The 23,694-nt window shown below is 54.4% G+C and overlaps 1 protein-coding gene across 2 annotated transcripts in view; it reads left to right on the forward strand.

The window, feature by feature from the left end:
- Positions 1-23,694, forward strand: part of CDYL2 (chromodomain Y like 2) — a 286,970-nt gene that overhangs the window by 155,798 nt on the left and 107,478 nt on the right. For both annotated transcript variants that reach the window (XR_002345297.1, XM_021097053.1), the window contains exons 3-6: positions 5,344-5,561; positions 13,295-13,467; positions 19,430-19,640; positions 21,372-21,515. Coding sequence is in view for 1 of the 2 variants with exons in the window: in XM_021097053.1 (XP_020952712.1) it covers positions 5,344-5,561; positions 13,295-13,467; positions 19,430-19,640; positions 21,372-21,515 (746 nt within the window). In the remaining variant the exon portion in view is untranslated. The remainder of the gene's footprint in view (positions 1-5,343; positions 5,562-13,294; positions 13,468-19,429; positions 19,641-21,371; positions 21,516-23,694) is intronic.

Genomic DNA, 23,694 nt, shown 5'->3' on the forward strand with positions numbered 1-23,694 from the left:
TCCTTCGTGCTCAGAAGAAAGGCACACGGGAAGGCTTGGAGGGAATGGAGGGAAGGAAACTAGCCTGTTGGGGGTTTTCCTTTGTCCCAGAAATGCAGCACATGTCATTTCCTTGACTTCACAACAGTCCTACGAGGCAAGGGTGGTGTCTCCCATCCCACGTGTGGGTGGTGGGGATGCAGAGTGGGTAGTGAGCCCCCGCAGCCTCACAGCCCAAAGAGGACAGGGTGTGGGGATTTGAGGGTCCACTGTTGGGTTTCACCCTGGCTTTGGGGCTCATCAAGTGGTCTGTCCCCTCTCTGCATGGAACACCCCATCTGCACTGGTCCCCCGTGCCAGGCTTGGAGGGAGTATGTAGGGCTGAGAGTGGGAGAGGCAGGACTCCAAGGCCTCACCAGCCAGTTCTTGGGTTTGGGAACAACTTGGTGTCCTTCAGTGAACATTTCTGAAGTGCCTGGAAAGAGCGAGGCACTTGCCAACCCCACGTTGGTTCTCTAATTAAACTAACTTAGAACAACTCTGAGAAGCAGGCACCACAAATCCCATCGTATGATGAAGGAGATGATACAGCACAACACGTTCACAGGGCTTCCTGGCTTCTCCCGATGAGCAGACGCAGGGCTGGGATTCCCAAGACGTCTGGCCCCAAAGCCCCAAACGTCCATGCTTCCAGCATGTTCTCTTTCCCATGTGGCTTCCCTACCAGCTGACCCTAGCCTGTCCAGAGGCTTGATGCCCCAGAAGGGGATCGGCCTTGAGAGCAGCTGGGTGTGAGGACGGAGTTAGGTCCAGAACTGTGAATCCAGGCCCTGGGGGGGCTTCTCCCTTCCACGGCCCACAGCTGGTGCATCTTCCAAGTCCCTTTTGGAGATGTGAGCCCCGTGTCCTCATGGAGAATAAGCACATCTGTCCTCCTCAGACAGTTTTGTGGTTTATTTGGTCTGTGGTCTCTGGGAGCTGCTTCTCCTGGTGGTCCAACAGAAGGACCTTGGGCTCCTTCACAGTCGCCCCAATGGTCCTTGCCGTGTCACCCTGCCTTCTCCCACCTGTGATTGTTTTAACTCATCGTTTCCTTTCCATCTCCCTCACCTGAAGCAAGCTCTGGGCGGGCATGGACCTAAGTTCTGTGATTTTTTTGCTGGCTCTCCATCATCTGGTGTCATAGCTGGTCCCAAGGAGGTGCTAACGAATTCAATTTCGAATAAATGAAGAAAACGAGATGCAGCTGGCTCCCGTCCCAGCTCTGCCATGTGAAACCTCTGTGGCGTCCAGCAAGTTAGGCGATTGTCCTTCTCTGTAGAATGGACTAGGCGTGGCGGCTTTCTAGGACTCTTGAGACGTTTAGGGGCTGCTCCGAGAAGGGAAACCTCAGGTCCTCCTCCTTGATGTAATTGTACCCTCGCACCTCCGCTTGGCTGGGGCCAGGAGGCGGGTAGGCAGAGTTTTCCCAGCCCTGGGAAGCACTGAAGTTCCCAAGCCCCAGGCCTCTGGCTTCTCACTGGCAGGAGCTGGTGGCCCCCGCAAAGCCCAGGTCTGCCAGGGGCCCCCAAAACCGGCTCCGATCAGGAAGTCCTTCCGAGGAGCTGAAGGTTTTGAGGTTGACCCCGAGGAAACAGCTCCCTTTACACAAGCCTTTTAATTAAATGCCCATGTTTACCTGCGAGTGCGAACTTCCCCGAGTCATTTGCCCACATCGCCGTGTTTGACAAAGTCCGGTTGCTCTGTGTGGTGGAACAGTATGAAATGAGGGGGCTTCTGCGGGGACTGCGGCTTCTGTGCCCTTTTGGTCCTGGCCTCTGCCTTTGGCTTTATTCTTGACCTTCCAAAACCCCCAGTGCTAAGTAAAAGAACCCACAGTCCCCTGTCCAGACCAGTTCTCAAAACTGGTTCCTGGAGCAAGCGCAGCAGTGTGGGGCAGGCCCAGCAGACTGGTTTTGTTTGTTTGTTTGTTTGTTTTTAAGATTTTTATTTTTTCTATTATGGTTGATTTGCAATGTTCTGTCCCTTTCCAATGTACAGCAGAGTGACCCAGTCATATGCATATATACATTCTTTTTTTCACGCTATCCTCCATCAGGCTTGTTTTTAATAGTTCTCTGGGTGCCTGGTACGGCATAAGAACCACTTTCCTGATTGTTCGAATCTCAGGGAAAGTGGTTTTGTTTTGTTCTTTTTTAAGCGAAGTTTAAACAGTTTCTTTTTTTCCTTTTTCGGTTGCCCCATGGCAGGCATATGGAGTTCTCCGGCCAGGGATCAGATCCGAGCCACACCTGTGACCTACACTGCAGCTGTGGCAACACCACATCCCTGTGGCCACGTGGGTCGGCGTGGCCACCCTGTGCTGAGCCCGGGAGAGAACCTGCGTCCTGGCGCAGCCGAGATGCTGCCGATCCCGTTGCACTAGAGTGGGGACTCCTAAACTTCATTTTTTAAACAGGTTTTGATCTCCAGAAAAAGTGGAAAGGTAACACAGAGAGTCCCTGTCTGCCCCCTCCTCACATTCCCTGTGCTTATGAACACCTTAATTCGTACAGCACAGCTGCTACAGTCGAGGAACCAGTACTGACACACTGTCATTAACCGACGTCCAGACCTTATCCCAACGTCCGTTCCAGAATCCGGTCCAGGACCCCACAGGTCCTTAGGTCTCCTTAGGTTCCTCTGGGCTTCACGGTTCCTCAGACTTGGCTGGGTTTTGATGACCGTCACGGTTTTGCAGGGTACCCATTAGGTATTTGGTAGAACACCCCCCATTTGTCCGATGTGTTTCTCGTAACTGGACCGGGGCTGTGGGTTTTTGAGAGGGAGACCTCAGAGGTCCCGGGCCCTCTCTTCACACCACATCAAGGATGCAGATCGCGCCCCCACGGAGCCCCGTCGGTGTTGGTGATTTTTTAAAGTCTGTCCTTTATTCTACATTTTGTAGGTGGCATTTTTGTGTGCGTGTGTGCATGAAGGAGAGCTTTCCATTTTTCTATCCTGTTCTTTGAAATATCACTGAAGACTCAAATTCTTTGTATATTCAGCATGTTGAAATTCATTATTCTTTTTGATGCTCAAATCATCCCAAATTTGGGAAGTGGAAGCCCCTCTAGGCCAGCTCTTAGGTCCCATTGATATGTCCTCCCACTTTTTTTTTTAATGTTTTTGCTTTTTAGGGCCTCGCCTCCAGCATGTGGAAGTTCCCAGGCTAGGAGTTGAATCAGAGCTATAGCTGCTGGCCTACGCCACAGCCACAGCAACGTGGGATCCTGAGCCATGGCTGCAACCTACACCACAGCTGAAGGCAGTGCCAGATCCCTAACCCACTGAGGGAGGCCAGGGATCGAACCTGCATCCTCGTGGATGCTAGTCAGTTTCATTACCACTGAGCCACGACGGGAACTCCCTCAGTGTTGGTCTTGATCGCCTGGCCTGGTGGTACCATCTGCCCCCATGTGGTTTCTCTGCTCCCGAGCTGCTCTCCCCTCCGGCCTCCCAGCTTTTCACAGAGTTAGGAAGGAAGTGACTGTGCAGCCCACACATAAAGGTGTTATGTTCTGAGAGTTCTCTTGTGGCACAGTGGGTTAAAGATCTGGTGGTGTCACTTGCCATGGCTCGGGTTCGGTCCCTGGCCTGGAAACTCCCACATGCTGCAGATGCAGCCAAAAAAAAAGATGTTATGTTTTGCCTCCTTGAGAGAAGAGCATCTTCCTAAACCAGTTGAAATTCTTCTCCGTGGGAGCTTCAGCTCTTGCCTTTGAGGGATTCATTCATGCCCTGGTCATTTAACTGTGTCCGTGTGGACTCATGGATGTTTACTTGATACGTTCAGTCTTATGCCATATGTACTCCTTTATTTTGTTCCTCTTACTGTTCCGTCCTTGGCCCCTGGGAGCTCTTTCAGCCGGCTCCTGTGTCCTTCTGAAGCACCCCCGTCAGTGTGAAAGTTCTTTTGTTTTTGTTTTTGAGTGCTTCCTTCCTCTGAGCCTCTCCAAGCTAATCTTGCACGTTTCCTGCCGCGGTCCTCAAATCCGCCGTTTCTCTAGAGCACCCTGGTTCCTTTTACTGAGCGTGGTCTCGGAAACAAGATCTGGGCCCCAGGAGTGCTCGGGCTCTCGGGATGTCAGATTCTGCCTCTCAGCTGACAGAGCAAAGAAATCCCAGTGTCTGTACACACCTGCACAGACCTGCTTGTCTGTAACTGTGTGTGTGTGTGTCCCCGTCTGCATGTGTGTTAGGTTCCTGGTGACGTCTTCAGCGCTCGTCTCTGACCACGTGGATCACTCCAGCCTCCTCCCCCTGCTAATCTGTAACCCCCACCCAACAGTGAGGAACCTTCCTCCCGCTGCCTGCCACCCACGTACGGACACGTGTCATGTCAGGACTGTTCACTTAGCTCCGTGGGAATCGCCTTTGTTGCCCTCTGGCCTTTAGTTTTACAGGCCCCTCCCCCCATTCTTAAAGTCACTTAGGTTAGTGCCTGTCCCTTCCATCCGCCTTCAGACAGGTGGCTTCATACGTCAGTCCTACGATCAGGTTCTTTTATCATGTTCTGAAGGCCATCTTTGGATGCCCCCAGTGTCTTCAGTTTTTTTCCCGAAATTTGCATACTTTAAGGCTCCCTGTCTGTGCTGTCAGGTTCTCTGGGTTTCGACAAATGCTTCATGTCTCATAGTCACCGTTACAGTGTCATGCACGGTAGTTTCACTGCCCTAAAAAATTCCCCTGTGCTTCACCTTGTCCCCCCTCTCCTTACTGCACCTCAAGCCCTGGCAACCCCCGATCTTCTTACGCTTTCTATACTTCTGCCTTTTCAAGAATGTCATATAGTTGGAATCATACAATGCATAGCCTTTTCAGACTGGCTTCTTTCACTTAGGAATGTGCATTTAAGATTAGTTCGTGTATTTTCATGGCTTGGTAATGAATTTCTTTTTATTGCTGAATATGGTATCCCATTCTATGAGTGAGCTGGAGTTGATCCATTCCCCTGGTAAAGGGCACTTTGGTTGCTTCTGATTTTTGACAAGTCTGAGTGAAGCTGAAGTTATGGGGGTTTGGCTTGGTTTGATTTTGGGGGCCGGAAGTGGATTCCCGTTGCTGAAGGCATCAGAGCAGAAGCTGGGTGCTCACAGGTGCATGTGTGGGAGAGGAAATAGGATCACACAGAGGAGTCCTTCACAAGTTTGGAGGTGGAGCAGTTAATCCCCAGGCCCTTGACCCCACCCCACCCCGGGAACAGAGGCTGCTCGGTGGTCCCAGCCACGTCTGGTCTCCACGAGCATCTGAGCATCCTCGGATCCCCACTCTGATGTGGCTGCCCCCAGCCCGTTTCTCACTCTGTTTGTCTCATTTCGGAAGGCTCTGCTCTGACCAACGGGGGATTAAACCTGCACAGCCCGGTGAAGAGGAAGCTGGAAACGGAGAAGGACTACGTCTTTGACAAGAGGCTCAGGTACAGCGTCCGCCAGAACGAAAGCAACTGTCGGTTTCGGGACATCGTCGTGCGGAAGGAAGAGGGGTTCACGCACATCCTGCTGTCCAGCCAGACCTCGGACAACAACGCACTGACCCCCGAGGTGAGAGGGGCGGGCCGGGAGGGCCTCCCCTGCAGTCCCCCGGACACGGGCTTTGTCCCTGGGCCCTTGGGAGATGGCTGCCACGTGCACACGCTCCCCACCGCAGCCCCTGTGCTCGTCACTTTACGGTCATTTTCCGTCTGATCTGTACAACCAGGGACCCTATTACCCAGCTCTCAAGATGAAGACCTAGTCACCCGAGAGAGAAATTCAGGAACCTGAGGGTGACCGCAGCATGCGTCACCATTAGCCCCCCCAAACCAAACGTCATGTCTTGGGCTTTTCCTGCTCTACTGCATTATAATCAGCAGGTCAAATCTCTTTGCTTTTGGAGGGCCCATTGTGGCTCAGCCGGTTAAGAACGAGACATAGTGTCTGTGAGGATTCGGGTTCGATTCCCTGGCCTTGCTCAGCTGGTTAAGGATCCAGCCTTGCCGTGAGCCGTGGCGTAGGTCGCAGATGTGGCTTGTATCCCGCGTTGCTGTGGCTGTAGCTAGAGCTCCAGTTTGACCCCTACCCCGGGAACTTCCATATGCTGCAGATAGAGCCCTAAAAAGAAAAAAAAAAAACATTTCTTCTCTTTATATGAAATTATATTCACTCAACTCACTTAGGCGTTGTTTTTTTTTTTAATTGACATAGAATTCACACTCCATAGATGTTGCCCTTTCCAAGTGTACGGTTGGGTGGTGTGTAGTCCATCCATGACGTTGTGCCGCCATCCCCGCTTCTAATTCCAGAATGCTTCCATCACCTCACAGGGATCCAGATTAACCCCGATCTCCTCTCCGTCCCCGGGGATTTGCCTCTTCTGGTAAATGGACCCCTTTAACACAGGACCTTCTGAGACTGGCTGCTTTCCGTCAGCATAAAGGTTCGGGGTTTGTCCACCTGGCAGCATGGCCAGTGCTTCCGTTCTTTTCCTTGTATGGGTGTGTCCCATTTTGTCCATGAGTTCTCCAGTGGACAGACACTTGGGTTGGCTCCACTGTGGGCTATCATGAATCGTACGGCTGTGAACCTGCGTGTACATGTCTTTGTGTGAACATATGGTTTTGGTTTTGTTGGCTGCGTTCCTAACTCTGGAACTCCCAGGTCGTAGCGTAAGTCCGTATTTGGCTTCTGGAGGAACCACCCAACTCTCTTCCCCAGTGGCTGTACCACTTCACGTTCGCAGCAGTGGGATATGAAGGTCCCAGTTTTTCCATATCCTCATTAGCGCTTGTTAGTATCTGGTTTTTTTTATTATAGCCATTTTCGTGGGCGTGAGGTACTGTCTCATTGGGGTTTGCATTTGCCTTCAGATCCTAATGACTGATGTTGGGCATCTTCTCATGTGGCCCCTGGCTCTCTGTCTGTCTTCTTCAGAGAAATGTCTTTTCAAATCCTTTGCTTAATACTAAAATTGGGGGTTTTTTTTTTTCTATTGCTGAGTTTTAAAGCATTCTTTCTATATTCTGAATACCAGACCCTTATCAGCAGTGATCTGAAAATAGTTCCAGTCTGTGCAGTCTTTTTACTTTTTAGATAGCATCCTTTGGTATATGCAATTTTTAAACTTTCAATAGAGTTCAGTTTATCTTTTTCCTCTCCTACTTTTTAAAATGCTGAATCCTACTTAGGTCTTGGATGGGCACAACAGGGACACGGCGAATGCTTGAGGCAGTTGGGTGGACACCACCATTCACAATATGGGGTGCCCAGCAGGGAGCGGTGACAAGATTGGTTCTTTAAAAATTTTTTATTTTTTACTCAAGTAGGCTGGATTTACAGTGTTGTGTCCATTTCTGCCATTCGGCAGGTTGACGCAGGCATGTGTACGTATTCTTTTTTAAAAATAATTTTGTATTAAACCATAGTTGATTTACACCGTCGTGAAAACATACACCTTCTTGTTTTAAAGCATTCCTTTCCATCGCAGTCTCTCCCAGGAGGGAGGGTGTGTTCCCTGCGCGAGACAGCCGGCTGAGGAGGGTGTTAATGGGCTGTGGGAAACAGCCACCCGTGTCGTCTTCTCCCACTGGACCGACCTGGGCGGGGCGCGAAGTGGCAAAGGACAGACGTGACCACAGCGCCACTCGCAGCGGCTCTTCACACTTTATAGCTGCTGTTTATCCCACTTGGTCTCACCAGTACGCTTCTTATTAAGGTCTACTTCTTACAGATGGGCCTGGAGAACTGAACGGGCCTGGGGTCACACAGCTTCAGGAGGGGCAGGGTCCTTACAGTTTCATGCTGGCCCTCAGCCCAGTCCTCGGTCCACTGGGGACAGTGCCCACAACCCCCTCTTCTCTGTCCCGACACTGTCCTACCCTCCAGTGTCCACTGTAGCACACATGGAGGACGAAGCACAGGAGCCGTGGGGTTTTACGGGGGTCACAGTCCAGCAGCGGCTGCCCACCCAGACGGGGATGTGGGGAGGCCCCGGAAGTGGTTCTGTGTCCTTGAACCTGAAGTCACGTGTCTTACCTTCATGACTCCCATAGACTGTCATTCTTTGGGGGGATTGCGGGGGGTGATGGTCCGGAAAGAGTGTCACCCTGTGAGGGAAGAGTGGCCCAAGCCAGTGGAGTTGGCAGGGCTGCAGTTGCTCAGCTGCCCCTCTTTTGAGCATGGCGTTTTGGGGTCCCTCCCTCCTGCACCTTCCACGGAGCCAGACCGAAGCATGGGATTCAGAGTCCGGGGCTGTGGTTTATCTCACAGGCCTCCCTTCACCTGTTCCTACACCAGGAGACCTTGTTGCTTTAAGCTCATCACCAGACATTCCCACGAGACAGATTCTTCTTAAGATTTTTTTCTCCTTCACTGGTTTTAAAAAGCATGCTTGAAAGAGGCGCGGTATTTTCCTCTGATAAACCGAATCAATGGGAAGTCTCCCAGTTCGTGCAGCTCCGTGTATCCACTTTGGAGCAGCTCCGTGTATCCACTGCCGCCTCCTCGTCCCGGAATGTGGGGCATTCACCTGATTTAAGGTCCCCAGGTTCTCACCTCCGGAGACGTGGGCTTGGTTAATTAGGCCTTTTCTTCCCCGTCGGTGTCTGTCAGTAACAGAACAGGAAGAAAACAGAGAAGCGACTATCGCTCGGGTGTTTGCAGCTCTTCCAGCACCCAGAGTGGACTGACTGTACAGCAGCTGGCTCACAGTCCCTCTGGAACCACGAGGCGGTGTGAGCGGAGGAGCCTGGCGGGCCTGCGAGCAAGTCCTGCCTCCACCCCTGCACCTCGTCTGCTGCCTTGGGATCTCTCTGCCCCTCTGCACGTTCTCATTTATAGAAATTGGATGGGATCGTCCCTGTGGGAGGAGAGAGAATGTCTGCAGAAGCGGCTCTCGGAGGCCCCGGCACAGAGGAGGTGTTCAGTAAATGCTGCCGTCGTGGCCGAGACGGAACAGCCGAGGTTTAATGGCCACCAGCAGACCCAGTCCTGCTCTTTCATAGAGGGACTGGAAGGAGGCCACTTTCACGGTCGTAATTGAATTTCTTTCTCTAGTTGTCTATGTGCCATTGGCTGGATCGGCCTCATGGGCAGAAATTCATACATTCACTGGGTGTATTAACTAGACTGTGAGGCTAGCAGGTGTGTTGTAATATTTCTCCTGTCCGGAATAGAGCAAAGAGCCTGGAAAATAATGAAAAGGCCCCTTAAGGAAAGAGCCAGCTAAACACCTTGTCCAAAGTCTTGGCGATTAAAAGCTCAGCCACTTCCCCATTAGAAGAGGACCCCAGGCCCTCGCTCAGATCCTGGTTTTCTTCACTGCTCCCCGCCTCAGCAGACAGCACCACCCCCGCCCCCCCAGGGGCCCCCAGCACGCAGGAGGCACCCCTCCCACCATCTTTTTTTTTTAATAATTTTTTTTATTTTCCCACTGTACAGTGAGGGGGTCAGGTTATCCTTACATGTATACATTACAATTACATTTTCCCCCCACCCTTTCTTCTGTTGCAACATGAGTATCTAGACAAAGTTCTCAATGCTACTCAGCAGGATCTCCTTGTAAATCTATTCTAAGTTGTGTCTGATAAGCCCAAGCTCCCGATCCCTCCTACTCCCTCCCCCTCCCATCAGGCAGCCACAAGTCTCTTCTCCAAGTCCATGATTTTCTTTTCTGAGGAGATGTTCATTTGTGCTGGATATTAGATTCCAGTTATAAGTGATGTCATATGGTATTTGTCTTTGTCTTTCTGGCTCATTTCACTCAGTATGAGATTCTCTAGCTCCATCCATGTTGCTGCAAATGGCATGATGTCATCCTTTTTTATGGCTGAGTAGTATTCCATTGTGTATATATACCACATCTTCCGAATCCAGTCATCTGTCGATGGACATTTGGGTTGTTTCCATGTCCTGGCTATTGTGAATAGGGCTGCAATGAACATGCGGGTGCACGTGTCTCTTTTAAGTAGAGTTTTGTCCGGATAGATGCCCAAGAGTGGGATTGTGGCCCTCCCACCATCTTGATGATACCTGCAGAGCCACACTGTCCTCAGGCCACTTACCTCTTAAATAGCTCCTTCATCTGTTTCCTTGTTTCCGTAACCGTGACAGTCCACACTCCTCAGCTGTTTTGCCTGGACTTTCGCAGCAACCTACTGTCAGGTCTGCCCGCCTCACGTTTCCTGCCCTGGCATCCACGCTTCACAGGGTGGACAGTGTGATCTGCTGGCAGTGCAAATCTGATCAAGTCCCCCCTCTGACACATGCACGCACACGAGCGCATACACACAATCACATACTCACATCAGCATGGCCACTTGCTTCCCCGGATGGAGAGCTCCAAGGAAGAGGGCTGGCAAAGAGGGCAGCCGGGACAGGCTGTAGTCTTCCTGTACCATCTCCTCTTGGAAGGCATGTCCCGATGCTTTGCTGTTTCCTCCTGGTTAGAAGTGAGTCGCTAGGTCCTGGGTGCGCTCAAGGGGAGGGGACTACACATGGGCCTGAGTGCTGGGCATGGGGCGTGGGGGGATATTCGCCAGCCACCTTAGGGGCTGCCTGGCGCAGGGGTTTAAAACAGCGAGGGGCAGATAAAGCAAGGAGGCGCACATGTTCTGCCAGGGAGTTTGCAGAAGATCAGATAAGATACTTAGGGGGGAAGTGGAGGATGCATTTTGTCCGCAGTGTTTGGGACGCCTCCGTGAAGGTGATTGCAGTTGACATGGGCCCCGGGAGACTGGGCTCAGCTAGTAGAGATGAAGTAGAGAGAGGGACCCTGGTCTGCTCCCTGCTTATACCCATGTTTAGTGGATGTGGTTGTCCTGGTCCAGTGCGGGGGACGAGTGTGCTTTCTCTCTCAGACACTAACTGGGAGCACTGGGCAATGAGCAAGTGCAGAACAAGGGCCGTGAATCTCAGGAATGGCTGTGGGACTTCGATGGGCATCGCACGCTGGCACCATTTGTTAGAGAGGCATGCCCGCGAGCCTCTGAGGGGATTGCTCGGACACAGGCTAGCAGGTGACATAGAGAGGGAGTGACACGTATGCAGTGGATTCTGTTCAGGGAGGCGGAGGAGTGTATGATCATTTTAGAATCTTTTACCTTAAACACACCAGTCACATTATAAAATTGGTGTGTGGGGGGGTTCCTTCTGGAACCTCAGCCGTCTGTCTGTCCAAATTGGATTATCAACACGAGCAAGGCAAAGGGAAGGTAGACTAACTAGATATGTATATTTTTAATTAACAGCGCAGCTTGTACTTTTGTTGTATGGACAAAACACACATTTACTCTCCGTTTATAAAATTCACGAAGGAGGGACCCGTCTTGTTTGATGTTGTTTCTCCTAATTGACAGGTGTGCGTGACTCGGATGGGGAGGCTCCTGGCTGAGTCACGTGTGGAATCGCAGCTCGTGTCTTTAGAGCACGGTTGTCTTTTTATTTGCCTCTTAGAGAAACAGCGTTCATATGGAGGTGAGCGTGTGTCTATTTCCGGAGGCAGATGGATGAAAGGACCCACCTGATGGTGGCCTGTTAGCTTTCCTGGCTTATTCCCTGTTAGAGTGGGAAGTGCTTCTCTCGTCCTTCGTACAGAGCTCAGAGCCGGAGATTCTTGATTCAGATTGACATCTAGGCCTATTTTTTTTTTTTTTAATTTAAGTCATCCTACAGCATGCAGGAGCGGAAAGAGGCGGGAGGTAGGGTGAAATTTGCATCCTGGTTCTGCCTCTTACTGGTGACCTTGAACCACTTACTTGGCTTCTCAGAGTCTTCCTTGCGGCATCTGCAGGGTTGGCATTCTACCCTCCACCTTACAGGAGTTTTGTTCGGCATAAACTATCATGTGGAAATTAACTGATGCAATCCCTGGCACCTCTTAAGTGCTTGATAAAAGTGGGGGGTCTTTTAAAGTGTAATTTAAAAAACGCTCTCATAAAATTTCCCCGCTCTTCTGCCTATTGAATAATTAATGGCAGTCCTTTCAAAGCCTGTTCACATCCCCTCTCAGCTCCACTTAGGCAAGTGCATGCCTTGTTTGTTCTTTCCATGCATTTTCTGCATTTATTCTTCTTAGTTCCCTAACTGTCGTTGGATTGAGTGACTGAGCTTGCGTTGTTTTACCCCTCATCTCTCCATTGTAATTCGTGTCGTTTTTAAGAGGTTTTCCTTAAGTTATGTACGCGTAGGGAAGCCTCGGTGTCATCCTGACCTCTGCACCCCTCCCAGACTCATAGCCGCGGCCATGCCCTAACCCGAGTCCCCTTCCCCCACGTTACTGCCCAGGACCACCTTGGGCAGCCCCCACCCTGCACTGGCCACTATCGATATGAGGTTCGTTATAGTCAATTCTTTTTTTAATCTTTTATTTTTATTTTATGGTTGCATCCACAGCACGTGGAAGTTCCTAGGCCAGGGACTGAATCTAAGCCTCAACTTTGACCTACGCCATAGCTTTGGCAATGCCAGATCCTTTAACCCACTGCGCCAGATTGAACCCACACATCTGAAGTGATCTGAGCCCCTGCAATTGGCTTCTTAACCCACTGCCCCACAGCAGGAACTCCTGTAATAGTCAATTCTTACATTGATTTATTCATACCCTCCCCACTTTCTTTGCTGGCTGCACTTCCTTGCAGGTCAGTTTTGCTCTCTGAACATGCTTTTCTTCTTCTTGAAGTGCATCCTTTCTTGGTTCTTGGAGTGAGGGCCTCCAGGGGCTGAACATTCTCCTGCTGAAAAGGCCTAATCTTTACCCCTGCCTTTGAATGGAGGTTTAACTGGACACAGAATTTTTGCCTTGTGGTTATTTTCCTCGGTGCCTTGAAAATCTTACGGGTTGGCTAGCAAAGCCCACTTGCCATGTGCCACCGACGAGCCGTGTGAGCATCTTAGTTGAGATAAGAGTAAGCAAGGATGTACTTAAACCAGCCTAGGGATGGCTGACATAGCTCACCTGGGCTGTGCACGGGAGGATCTTCCCACACCTCGAAAAGGCCAAAGCGAGCAAGTGCTGGACGAAGATTTGCAGGGAGTCACCAGGGATTACAGGGCTCCATGCCAGGCTTCCGAGTCTGCAGCCAGTGACCTGGCTGGCATCTCCTTAGGGCCCAGTGCTGCCTGGGGGATGGCGCGGAAAGCCTGGTCTGGTGCTTGGTCTGGGCTTGGCTTGTGTTCGGGGGAGGCTCCCCGCACAGGCAGAGCCGATGGTCTCACCTCTGCGCCCAGGGCAGGCGTAGGTCTGAAGGCCCAGGCGTACAGATGGACGCTCCCCATCCCCACAAATCCTTCTCCGCCCGCAGATCATGAAGGAAGTGCGGCGTGCGCTCTGCAACGCGGCCACAGATGACAGCAAACTGCTGCTCCTCAGCGCCGTGGGCAGCGTGTTCTGCAGCGGCCTGGATTATTCCTACCTGATCGGCCGGTTGTCCAGCGACCGGAGAAAGGAGAGCACCCGGATCGCGGAGGCCATCAGGTGAGCTCTGCTCCTGCTCGGCCCCTGGGGGACCTGCTTGGGGCTGCTGGGTTCAGCACATAAAAACACAGGCTGCTCTGTCAAATTTGAATTTCAAATGATGCATTTTTAAAGCATAAGTATATCCCATCCCATGCAGTATTTGGGATATACTCATACTAAAAAATTATTTGATGTTTATTTGAAATTCAGATTTTAATTGGGCCGCCAGTATTTCCTGCCAGTATCAGGGATAGCTTTCTTCTCTAGGTTGTGTCCCACTTTATCCTTTTGATCAAAAAGAGATTTTATTTCCTCAGGTTAAGCCCAGCACCTGGTAGTGCCCAGGTATGATACACAGCGCTCCCGCCCTCTGCCTGCTGGTGAAGTCTTTGCCTTTCTGGGCGTCTCTGCCTCCTGGAGCTGACCAGGCTCAGCCCTGTGAGGAGGATGGACGTGGGCAGCTGTCCATCTGCAGCCGCAGAAGGGTGGGGAGTGTTTCCCCATCTCTTGTTGTCTTGGGGGCAAAAGCTGGGATCCTGGGAATGACACCCAGTCCCAAAGATCAGTAGCTCCTTTGGGACCCCGAAGGGTAGTTATTTCCCCATTCTTTACAGATTTGTCAAAACTGCGGGAGCGTCACTTCCAGACAGGGCTGTCGCCGGCCCTGTGCCCTGGGAAGAGCCCACTTGCTGCTGCACCTTGCGGGGTCCTCGGACATGTCACGGTTCAGTGATGCTGCCTGGTTTCTTGAGAAGAAACATGCAGCCTCGTGGCGCCTCCAGCTACGGGTTGGGGATTTTCTGGGGGCCTCACTGCATGGTGGCAGTGTCACCTGGAGGCCAGTCCCCACAGGGGCTGCGAGACCTCCTGGGGACGCAGAGTCTCAAGAGGTGATGCAGAGACACCTGCACACGTGGGTTCCCGAGACCGTCTTCAGGGGAAGCAGGCCCAGAGCCTCTGCCCTAAAACAGCTGTCACCTCCTGTGGCAGAGTGCTTGCCTGCAGAGACGGGGAGAGCCCGAAGGCTGGTCTCAGAACAGGTGTCATGGTTTCACACGGCTCTCAGGCTCCCTGGGTGCAAATAGGACAGCCCAGCCGTGTCCACGGCAGGTTGTTTTCGGCTTTGACTCAGCTGTGTCTTTTCGCGGCTGCCCTGTCACACAGTGGGGGGAGCAGCGGGGTCTCCAGCAGGCGTCCCTGCTCATTTATGGGTCCCTCAGAGGTAGCCTGAGGAAAGCCGTGGCTGTGGCCTTCCTCTGCTTTCCGAGTGTCAGCAGAGCTGGTGTCCCCATCAGGGGCAGAGGCTGAACGCACTGGCTCATCTCTGGAGGCGCGCGCGGTCTGGGGCCCTCTTAGCAGGCAGGAGAGCTGCTTGCACGTGGAGCAGAGGGAGAGATGACAGAGGGGCTTCCTCCCAAGGCTTCACAGGAGGTGGACGTGCCTAGTTCACGGGCCGTGGGGACCCAGGGAGAGGGCATGGGGATGTCACCAGTTCGCAGCTCAGGCAGCTTTTCCTGAGCCCAGCTGCTCTGCTCGCCCACCCCCGGGAGGTTCGGGGTTAGTGATGAGGAGGCGAGGGAGCCCGTCTTGGTTTTCGGGTTCCCTGGGTGGTTGTAATGCGGGAGCAGGATCGAGAACCCCCGCTCCTGGCTGCCCAAGAGGCTTCTGCATGTCGACTGAGCGCACCAGAAGTTTTAGACACGAAAAGCAGAGAGGCCTGTCCCGGAGAATGTTCCGCAGGGGTCCCGAGAAGCCTCGAGTGTGAGGGGCGCCGTCGGCACACGAGCTCTGTCCCCGCTCCTGCGGAGTCTCCGGGCCCGTTGACGTGTTCACAGTCTGAGAAGTCCCTCGGAGAGCACGGGGTTCAGAACCCAGCGCGGCTGAGACGTGTTTTGGCCAGAGAGCCTTACAACCTGCCGGCGTCCTCTGCGGGTCTCCTGGGACAGACAGGCTCTCGGCCGGGCCGACCTCCAGGACGGCCATCCTCAGAGTTTCCTAAAGAAAACTGCACGCCGACGCTGCAGATGCGCTCTGAGTGAACCAGCAGATGTGGGAAGAGCGCGGATGACTCATTCCGCACAAGTCTCTCTCCAGGACCAGCAGAACCATCTGTCCCATCCCGGGAGAGAGGCTGCCCTCACCTGAACTCCGTCTCCGGGGATGCTGGGGCCTGCTGGCGGGGAGCGAGGACCAAGAGTAACCCGATAATCCACGTGAAATGCTCAGACGGTTCCTGGCTTCTCACGAGCCCTGAAAGAGAATAAGCGTAAAGAATTGTTTTCATTGTTGCTACTGTGACTTCCAGCCATGAGTTCTAGCTAAGCCTGGGTCTGACTGTGGAGTCGGCCTCTGGAGCAGCCTCTTGCCCCCTTGGAGCCTTGGTGCTCAGAGGCCCCGTCCCAGCTGCCTTGGCTCTGATCTGTGATGGTGGGAAGGGTGCACCCCTTGGCTCCAAGGGAAGGGAATGGGTGGCAGGGTCACAGCTGCCAGCTGCGCCAGGGGAGGCCCAAACAGCCCCGTGTGCAGAGTTTTGCTCTGTCTCCTTTCGGCCAGGAGTGCAGATCACAAACCACTGAGCACAGAATGCAAGCTGCCTCCGCGCTTCCTGGCAGAGGTGCTGACCGTGGTAATGGTGGCAGCAGCAGGCTTCCTCCATGCCAGGCACTGTGCTGGTGCCCTGGGGAGACGGTCACACTTGACTCTGTTGGGACTCACCGCGGGCTTTCCCATTTTACAGGAAGCAGAATGAGGCTCCAGAGACAGAGCCCCTTGTCGAAGGCCTCCCCACGAGTTAGGGGCAGTGTTGAGGCTTGACCCCCACAGTCCTTTAGCCCCCAAAGCTTCCTACTCCTTCTGTCCCATCAGACCAGACTAGCAGCTCCGGGCGACAGAAGCCAGGGCTCAGGCTGAGTGGAGGAGGCGCCTGTGGAGGGCTGGTGTCAGCGCGAGGGACTTTGGCGGGGGCGGCGGCGGAGGGAGGACGGAGAGCCACCTCCCCAGCGCAGCCCCACCACCCAGACCAGGATCAGATATCTGAGCGGCAGCGCTGACATGCAATATCCTGTTTGTTGTCTGGCTTCCCCGTCCAGTGGGCCGTGGCGATAGAAATCTGCTGTTGAGGTGAGAGCACAAGGATGGGGAGAGCGGCGTGCATCCCATTTTCCCGTCAAGGAAATGAGCTGTGGGGCTGCTGCACCAAGACGGGAGGTTGGGGGCGGAGGGGCGGGGCTGAGCACCCTTGGCCCCGTCGCCCTCTCACGGGTCTTGGTGCCCCTGCACAGAGCTCAGGCTGGAACGTCTCTGGGGACTGGAAGGGGAAGCTTCCGCGAAGTCACGAGGACAGTTGTGTGAGTGGAGAAGCTGAGCGCAGAAGACTGTCTGCGGGGCCCACACGAGATCTGCAGCGGGGAGGCCTCTTGGTGGGATTAGCCAGATGATGCCTCCTTGGGAAGCTGGGGAGGGGATTCTGCACCTTTGGCTCGATGGCTCTTAAAGTCCTTCCCAACTCTGAGGTCCATGATCCTGGAATGGTGTGAGGGGGGTTAGGAATGGGACATCTATCCAAAAGCACCCAAACCCTGTGGTTCCAAGGACCCTGCAAAGAAGCCTCACATCCCGTGTAGACTGCACATTGCATTTGGTAAAAAGCATTTGTTAAAACCAGCGATGGCAGCCATGACGTCAGGAAGTCAGGCCGGGAAATGGGCCATTGGAAAGCCAGTGATGCCAGCCAGGTCTCCCTCTGTGTAGCAGTGTCCTCCTCGGGTCAGCTTCAGTGGGGCAGCAAAGGCCGAGGTAACTCCGTGACCCACTGACAAAGCATCATGGGGAACTCAGGAGAAGCGATGCCTCCAGCCTGGGCTTGTACTGTCATGACGGCTTATAGCCCCTAAGATTCCTCCCATCCCAGTCGATTATTAAGTAGTTTACTGCCACTTCAGTCTAATCCCAGAATATCACTCATACCCAGATCTTTTGATAAGAATTCGGAGGGAGTAGTATCAATGGAGAAGGGTTAGGTTCCCACTGTGGCTCAGCAGGTTAGCAACCTGACATAGTGTCTGTCGGGATGTGGGTTCGATCCCTTGCCCCACTCAGCAGATTAAGGATCTGGTGTTACCATGAGCTGCAACGTCGTTCACAGATGCAGCTTGGATCCCACGTTGCCTTGGCTGTGAGGTAGGCCGGCAGCTGCAGCTCTGATTGGACCCCTAGCCTGGGAACTTCCATATGCTGTAGGTGTGGCCATTAAAAAGAGGGGGGGCACAGTAAATCAGCCTGACATTTGTATTAGTTATATATTAGCAGCTGTGACAAATGAGCCCCAATAGTTGTGATAGAAATGTACTTCTTGCATCAATGAACCTCAAACAGCTATCCCTGCTCACACGGCCCTCCTCCACGTGGTGACTCAGGAACCGCAAGGCTCACCAGACGTCTCCCGAGTTTGCCAAGCTTGTCAAGACGAGAGGGCTCAGAGGGCTGTGTGGTGGGAGCTCGCCTTGCAGCAGGCCTGGAAGCGGGTATGGGGTTTCCACTGACTCCCCACCGGCCAGCACTTGGTCACATGGCCACGGCCACCTGCAAGGGCGGCTGGGAATGCGTTCCAGCCAATGCCTCAGGGAGAGGAGGGACGGGAAAACAGGTCTGGTGAAGAGCTGGCGTGTCCCTGCTGCACATCTGCGATCTTTGCTGTCGTTCTGGGGGATTGTTTACTGAGTGTTAACTCCAGGATGGAGAGCAAGCAGTGCCCAAGGCAGAGCCGTGAGTTTCCTGAAGGAGCGGAAGGGGGAGGAGAATTCAAATAAGCCGGCAAATAATTAGGAGAATTGCAGACTGCTCACAGTGTTTTCCAGGAACTCTCAGGAGGCCCTGCAGCTCGTGCACAGTGAGCGGGGGTGAGAGAGTCAGGAGGGGAGTGCGGAGAGGGGAGCAGAGGCAGACTGAGGTCATGCTCGGGAGTTTGGGTCTTCTTCTTGTGAGTTGTCCTTCGTTTCCGATCTTCACCTGAGAATAATGAGGAACGCAGGCTTTATTAGACCCCCTGGATCTTTCCTCCATGTCCAGACGAGTATTAATTTTTATAGACCTTATAAAGCAGCGAGGAGAAAGGTGAAAAGCATTGTAAGGCAAAGGAAGTAGAGATGCACGCTGGCACCTTGCTCAGCGCAGCAGGGCAGAGAATACCGTGTTGCCCAGTTGGAAGCCATGGTTGCAGGTGCCTCCTGCCTCCAGGGGAGCCCAGCATCCTACCCCAGTTTTGGTCAAAGCCACCCAAACACACAGACCCTCGTCAGCATTCCAGCACCACCCTGGCTGAGTCTGGCCTCCCTTTAGGTACGTCAGAATCCGAGAACCCTAGAACCAAAGGGAAGAGAAAGATGGTCCATCGCCACCCGCGCTCCCATCCGAAGCTTCAGTTCCCTGTCCAGCATGACCCGGGGGGGCATCGGACTGACCACCTCCAGGAGGGAGGTGCTCCTCCTCCCCAGGCCACCGCCATGCCCTCCACCTCCAGCCGGTGCCCTTCCAGCGTTCCTTCTCCCCTTGAGTTCAAACACGCCTCCTCGGAACGCCCTCCTCGGGCTTCTGTCCCGAACCTTAGCCTTCACCTTGCCTCCCCTGAGGCTGTTTACACTGTGTCAATATCTAGGGGGCAGAAGGACGTGGTAACCAGGTTCCAGGCTGAGACGGTGGACAGCGTGGCCTAGGACCCCTCGGGAAAACGAGGACGTGCAGGCGCCCCTCACGTTTCCCTCTGAAAACCTGGCACCAGCCACTGGATGGGCCACACCCGTGCCCACATCGCTGGGTCCCGAGTCTGGGAGAATGGGACCCCCGGCGGACACCTGCTCCCCTGATGACCTGCGGGTGTGTCTCAGCACCTGGGGAAGCTCATTTCTGCCTCAGCAGAATCAAGGGTGTCCCTGGGGCTCGGCTGGCCTGTCACCTGCTAAAGAGGGTCTCCTCTCTCCCCCAGGGACTTCGTGAAGGCCTTTATCCAGTTCAAGAAGCCCATCGTGGTGGCGATTAATGGGCCGGCGCTGGGCCTGGGCGCCTCCATCCTGCCCCTGTGCGATATCGTGTGGGCCAGCGAGAAGGCCTGGTTCCAGACCCCCTACGCCACCATCCGCCTGACGCCTGCCGGCTGCTCCTCCTACACCTTCCCCCAGATCCTGGGCGTGGCGCTGGTAAGCTCCTGTCTCGGCGCCTGTCCCTCCGCGCCCTCACGACACCCCTCCTCTGTCCTGGGCTCAGGATCCGGCCCTTCATGCAGGTGGAGTCCCAGGCTGCTCCCAGCCTCTGTGCCTGTGGGTGGGCAGCTAGCTCCCTTTGCCTCCCCAGAGCTGCTGCCAGCTGGGATCTACACAGCAGGGCCAACAGGTAGATAGCACGGCCGTTCGGATTCAGGAGCTCGGGCTGCTTTGGGCAGCTCACAGTCTCAGCAGTGGCAGGAAAACAGGGCCGGCAGGGGGCCCAGGAAGCAGGCACTTTCCCTTTTGATCTCAGCCACGGTGCTTTGCCAGGTTCCCAGTTCCCTCATGGTCACAAAATGTTAACATTGTAAGGGCTTATCTTTCTCTTATCCCAAACGTTTCTGAAACTCCGAGAATGCTGATGGGCACGTGTTCCTGCTGACTGCATCCTCTTTGGCTCCTTCTGCTCAGTTCCTTCCTTGTGTTTTCCCTCCCTGAGACGGTGTTTCTAAATACCTGCAGTGATTAGTGTTTGTCCTCACACCGCCAACCACTGCGTCCATTGACCTACTGCTGACCTGATACGTTTCTCTCCTCTGCCGTAAGATTGTCCTTTGGGTCATCGTGACCCACCGAGGACACAGCACAGGGGAAGCACCTGCATAGACTACCAGGCCGGGAGAGCCTAGCATCTCCGCCTTCATCCAAGAGCGGCTAAGCATGTCGGGAAGGGCAGGACAGGGGAGGCAGATGGACAGCAGTTGGGGAAAGGGGTGGGGATTCGTCCTGAAGTGGGGAGGACCCCCATCCCTCCCTCATTGTCACTGGGAGAGTCCCTTGCTGGTAAGCGTCAGTGGGTGACGGCACAGGGCTTTCTCTGCCTGGGACCCCATCCACGCACCTCCTCCCAGAACACGTACCACAGGTGCACACTTCAAGGTCAAGGGAAATCCTTTGGGGAGTGAGGAACAGAGCACACCACGGACGGCAGCTGGGCGATGCCTCTGCACAGCTCTGGACCGCTGGGTGGGATGCGTCCCTCTGCATTGGGATTCTGCTATTACTCGGGACCTTTTTTGGCTGCCGAGATGGAAAGTAACTTGCCTAAAGGGGGGGGGGGGGAAGTGAATGATTGCAGTAACTGGCAGGTCCAGGGGTGGAGCTGCCTCTGGGAGTGCTGGGCGCAGGAGTCCAGGCGCCGTCAGTGTTCTCTGTGCCCAGTCATTGCGGCCCTGCATCTCCCCGGAGCAGTGGGAGGGCCTGGGCTCAGTGGCTTGAGCTTGCTGCCGAGAGGGAGGAAGATTCTACCCCGTCCTCTTCTGCTGGGAGACCTCACACAGAGCTTTGCCATCCTGCGTGGCTCCTCTGCTCATCCCTAGAAAGGTCATCACAGCTGGGGGTTCAGTACTGAACTGTACCCCCCCCCCGAGACACGTGTCCCCTCCTGCAGGCTGCCGCCAGCCGGGGGAGGGGCATTGGGCAGACGGAGCCCTGTAGGTACATGGCTTCTTTGGGTAGTTTAATGAGAGCTGTGGGCCCTCTGCTCAGACAGATGCCCACAGACGCACGTGTTTGCCAGTTTGCATGTGGTTCCCCAAGCAGCTCTGACCCCCCCGTTGGGGATCCTGCCTCCGAGAGCTGGGACCCTCGCTCACAGGCAGCGGGCTGGCTCAGGACCACAGAGGCGCCTCGGCCCTCAGCCTGCGCCTGCCTTTGCTTTTCCAGGCCAACGAGATGCTCTTCTGCGGGCGGAAGCTCACCGCCCAGGAGGCATGCAGCAGAGGACTGGTGTCGCAGGTCTTCTGGCCGACCACGTTCAGCCAGGAGGTCATGCTGCGGGTGAAGGAGATGGCCTCGTGCAGCGCGGTGGTGAGTTCCCGCGGCTTCGCGAGCGGCGCTTACGGTAGAGGCATCGTGCAGACACAGCGACCGCGCCGGGAGGGAGGAGCTGAGCGGCCCAAGGTCACGCAGGGAGTAGGTGCAGGGCCCCGTGAGACGCCTGGGCGCCCAGAGCTTAAGTCCAGGGGGAGAATCAGTGGTGGTAAGACACTCCCCATACGCTCCCGCGAAAAGCTCACGGAAGAGACTTCTACCCTGGGCTGCAAGTGTGGCCTTAAGAGCAAGTCCTAAGCTCACATGAAAACACAGATCGTCAGTGGCTTTCCAGGAATGAGAGGTGGAGGTGCCTGAGGACAGAGGGTGTTTAACCAGCCAAGGCCCGTCCTGGTATCTCAGCTCTCCCGCCAGCCCCACACTCAGCACATTTCAGCATCTCTGGTCCACTCTGAAGACACACTGAGCAGCAGATAGGTTAGTGACCCCTCCCCCCGGAGGCGCCGGGTTTTAATTGTCGATTGTGTCTCTTACGAGCCGATCTGAGCGCTGTGGGGCTCTCCTGTCCAAGATCGAGAAAGGGCCAGGCCCAGAAATGAGGAAGGCGCTTTGGAAGTGGAAGGTCTAGGACACTTGCTGTGCTTCAGCCTCCTGGGGGTGCAGGAGGCAGCCCTGTGACCACCTCTTCTTTCTCCCCTCCTCCCTACCACGAGCCCCGCCCCCGTCGCACCTCTCCTGACCCTCCCAGCCAGCCTTTCCTGGGCTCCTGCTTCGGATCAGCTCTGCCTCAAGGAAGTCTCATGGTCCCAGCGACAGTGACAGGGTGGGGTGGCCCTCCTGGTTGGTGACCATCTGTTATGGGCCAGCACTCCGCTCATCTCTTTTTGTTTGTTTGTTTGTTTTATTAGGGACGCCCTGCAGCACATGGAGGTTTCCAGGCTAGGGGTCGAGTCAGCGCTGTAGCTGCCAGCCTACACCAGAGCCACAGGAAAGCGGGATCCGAGCCGCCTCTACGACCTACACCACAGCTCGACCCCACTGAGCGAGGCTAGGGATCGAACCTGCTTAGCCATGCGGGAACTCCTGCTTATCTCTTTGTATGGATTCTCCTTTCATCTTCCTGATACTGCAGAGACCAGCGAGCTGGTCCACCCTGCCTGGGACGCTTGTCCCAGGAAACCCCGTGGGCCTGGGCAGCTGCATAGACAGGCGGGTTGATGTAAGCAGAGGAAACGCGTGATGAGGCTGCACACGTGGGAAATGCCACATAGCGTGTGGGCAGCAGCTGCTGGTGGCGTGAGCGGGTGCGCGGGGCATTTGAGGGATGATGAGACTGAAGAGGCAGGAAGGAGAAAGGCCCCAAGGTCCGCTGAGGAGTTTGGTTATTGGGCAGTGGAAGTGCTTGCCTGAGTGGCTGTTGAAGAAATGCGACAAGCAAACCTCTCCTTCCACAGTTAGGAATCCAGCGCTTTGGGGTCCTTCTCCTGAGACGGGCTCCACCCCGCAGCCCCTGGGGAGTGGTGTGTTCTTTGGAGAAGTTCTCTGGAGGAAAGAGGCAGCCTCGGTCTGGAGCCCTTCCCGCTCCCCCATCAGCCTCCAGCCCGGGTTGGGAAGCGAGATGACCACACTTGGCATGAGCAGGGGGCCCTTGTCTTGCTTTGTGAGACTGTGAACTTGATGTCTGCGGAGGACGGCGTAGGCCAGTGGGAAGCTGCCCGGACGCCTCACTTCCGGCTGTGCCTCTGCCAGGCCAAGGCAGCGGGGTGGCCGGTCCACATCAGCCCGGTGTTGGCAGGAGCTCTGGGCCTCTCCACTTCCCTGAGCTCAGGTCCTCCGTCTCTGATGCGGTGATGAAAATACCACTTCTCTGTGGAGTCAACACGAGGAAGGACTAAAAGAATGCAGGAAAAGTTCCTATCACAGAGCATCTTGGTTAACGGTGGTTGGAGAGGCGTCCTTATTCTTATTCCTGTGATTGCTGCAATTGCTGGTATTCAGGACTATGGTTATTGCCATTGTAGCTACTGTATCGCTAATATTACAGCTTACAGCTGGCGTTGCTAGTTTTCGTACTCTAGTACCTTTACTACCGCTGGCATTATTATTACTGCTACCCTAACACTGCGGTATTATTACTGGTGTTACTATTATTGCTATCACTCACGTTACTGTTACCGTGACTGTTAGACTAGAATATTACTATTGTTGTTACCAT

The sequence above is a fragment of the Sus scrofa genome, chromosome 6 (genome assembly GCF_000003025.6).
Source record: "Sus scrofa isolate TJ Tabasco breed Duroc chromosome 6, Sscrofa11.1, whole genome shotgun sequence".
Taxonomy (NCBI): domain Eukaryota; kingdom Metazoa; phylum Chordata; class Mammalia; order Artiodactyla; family Suidae; genus Sus; species Sus scrofa.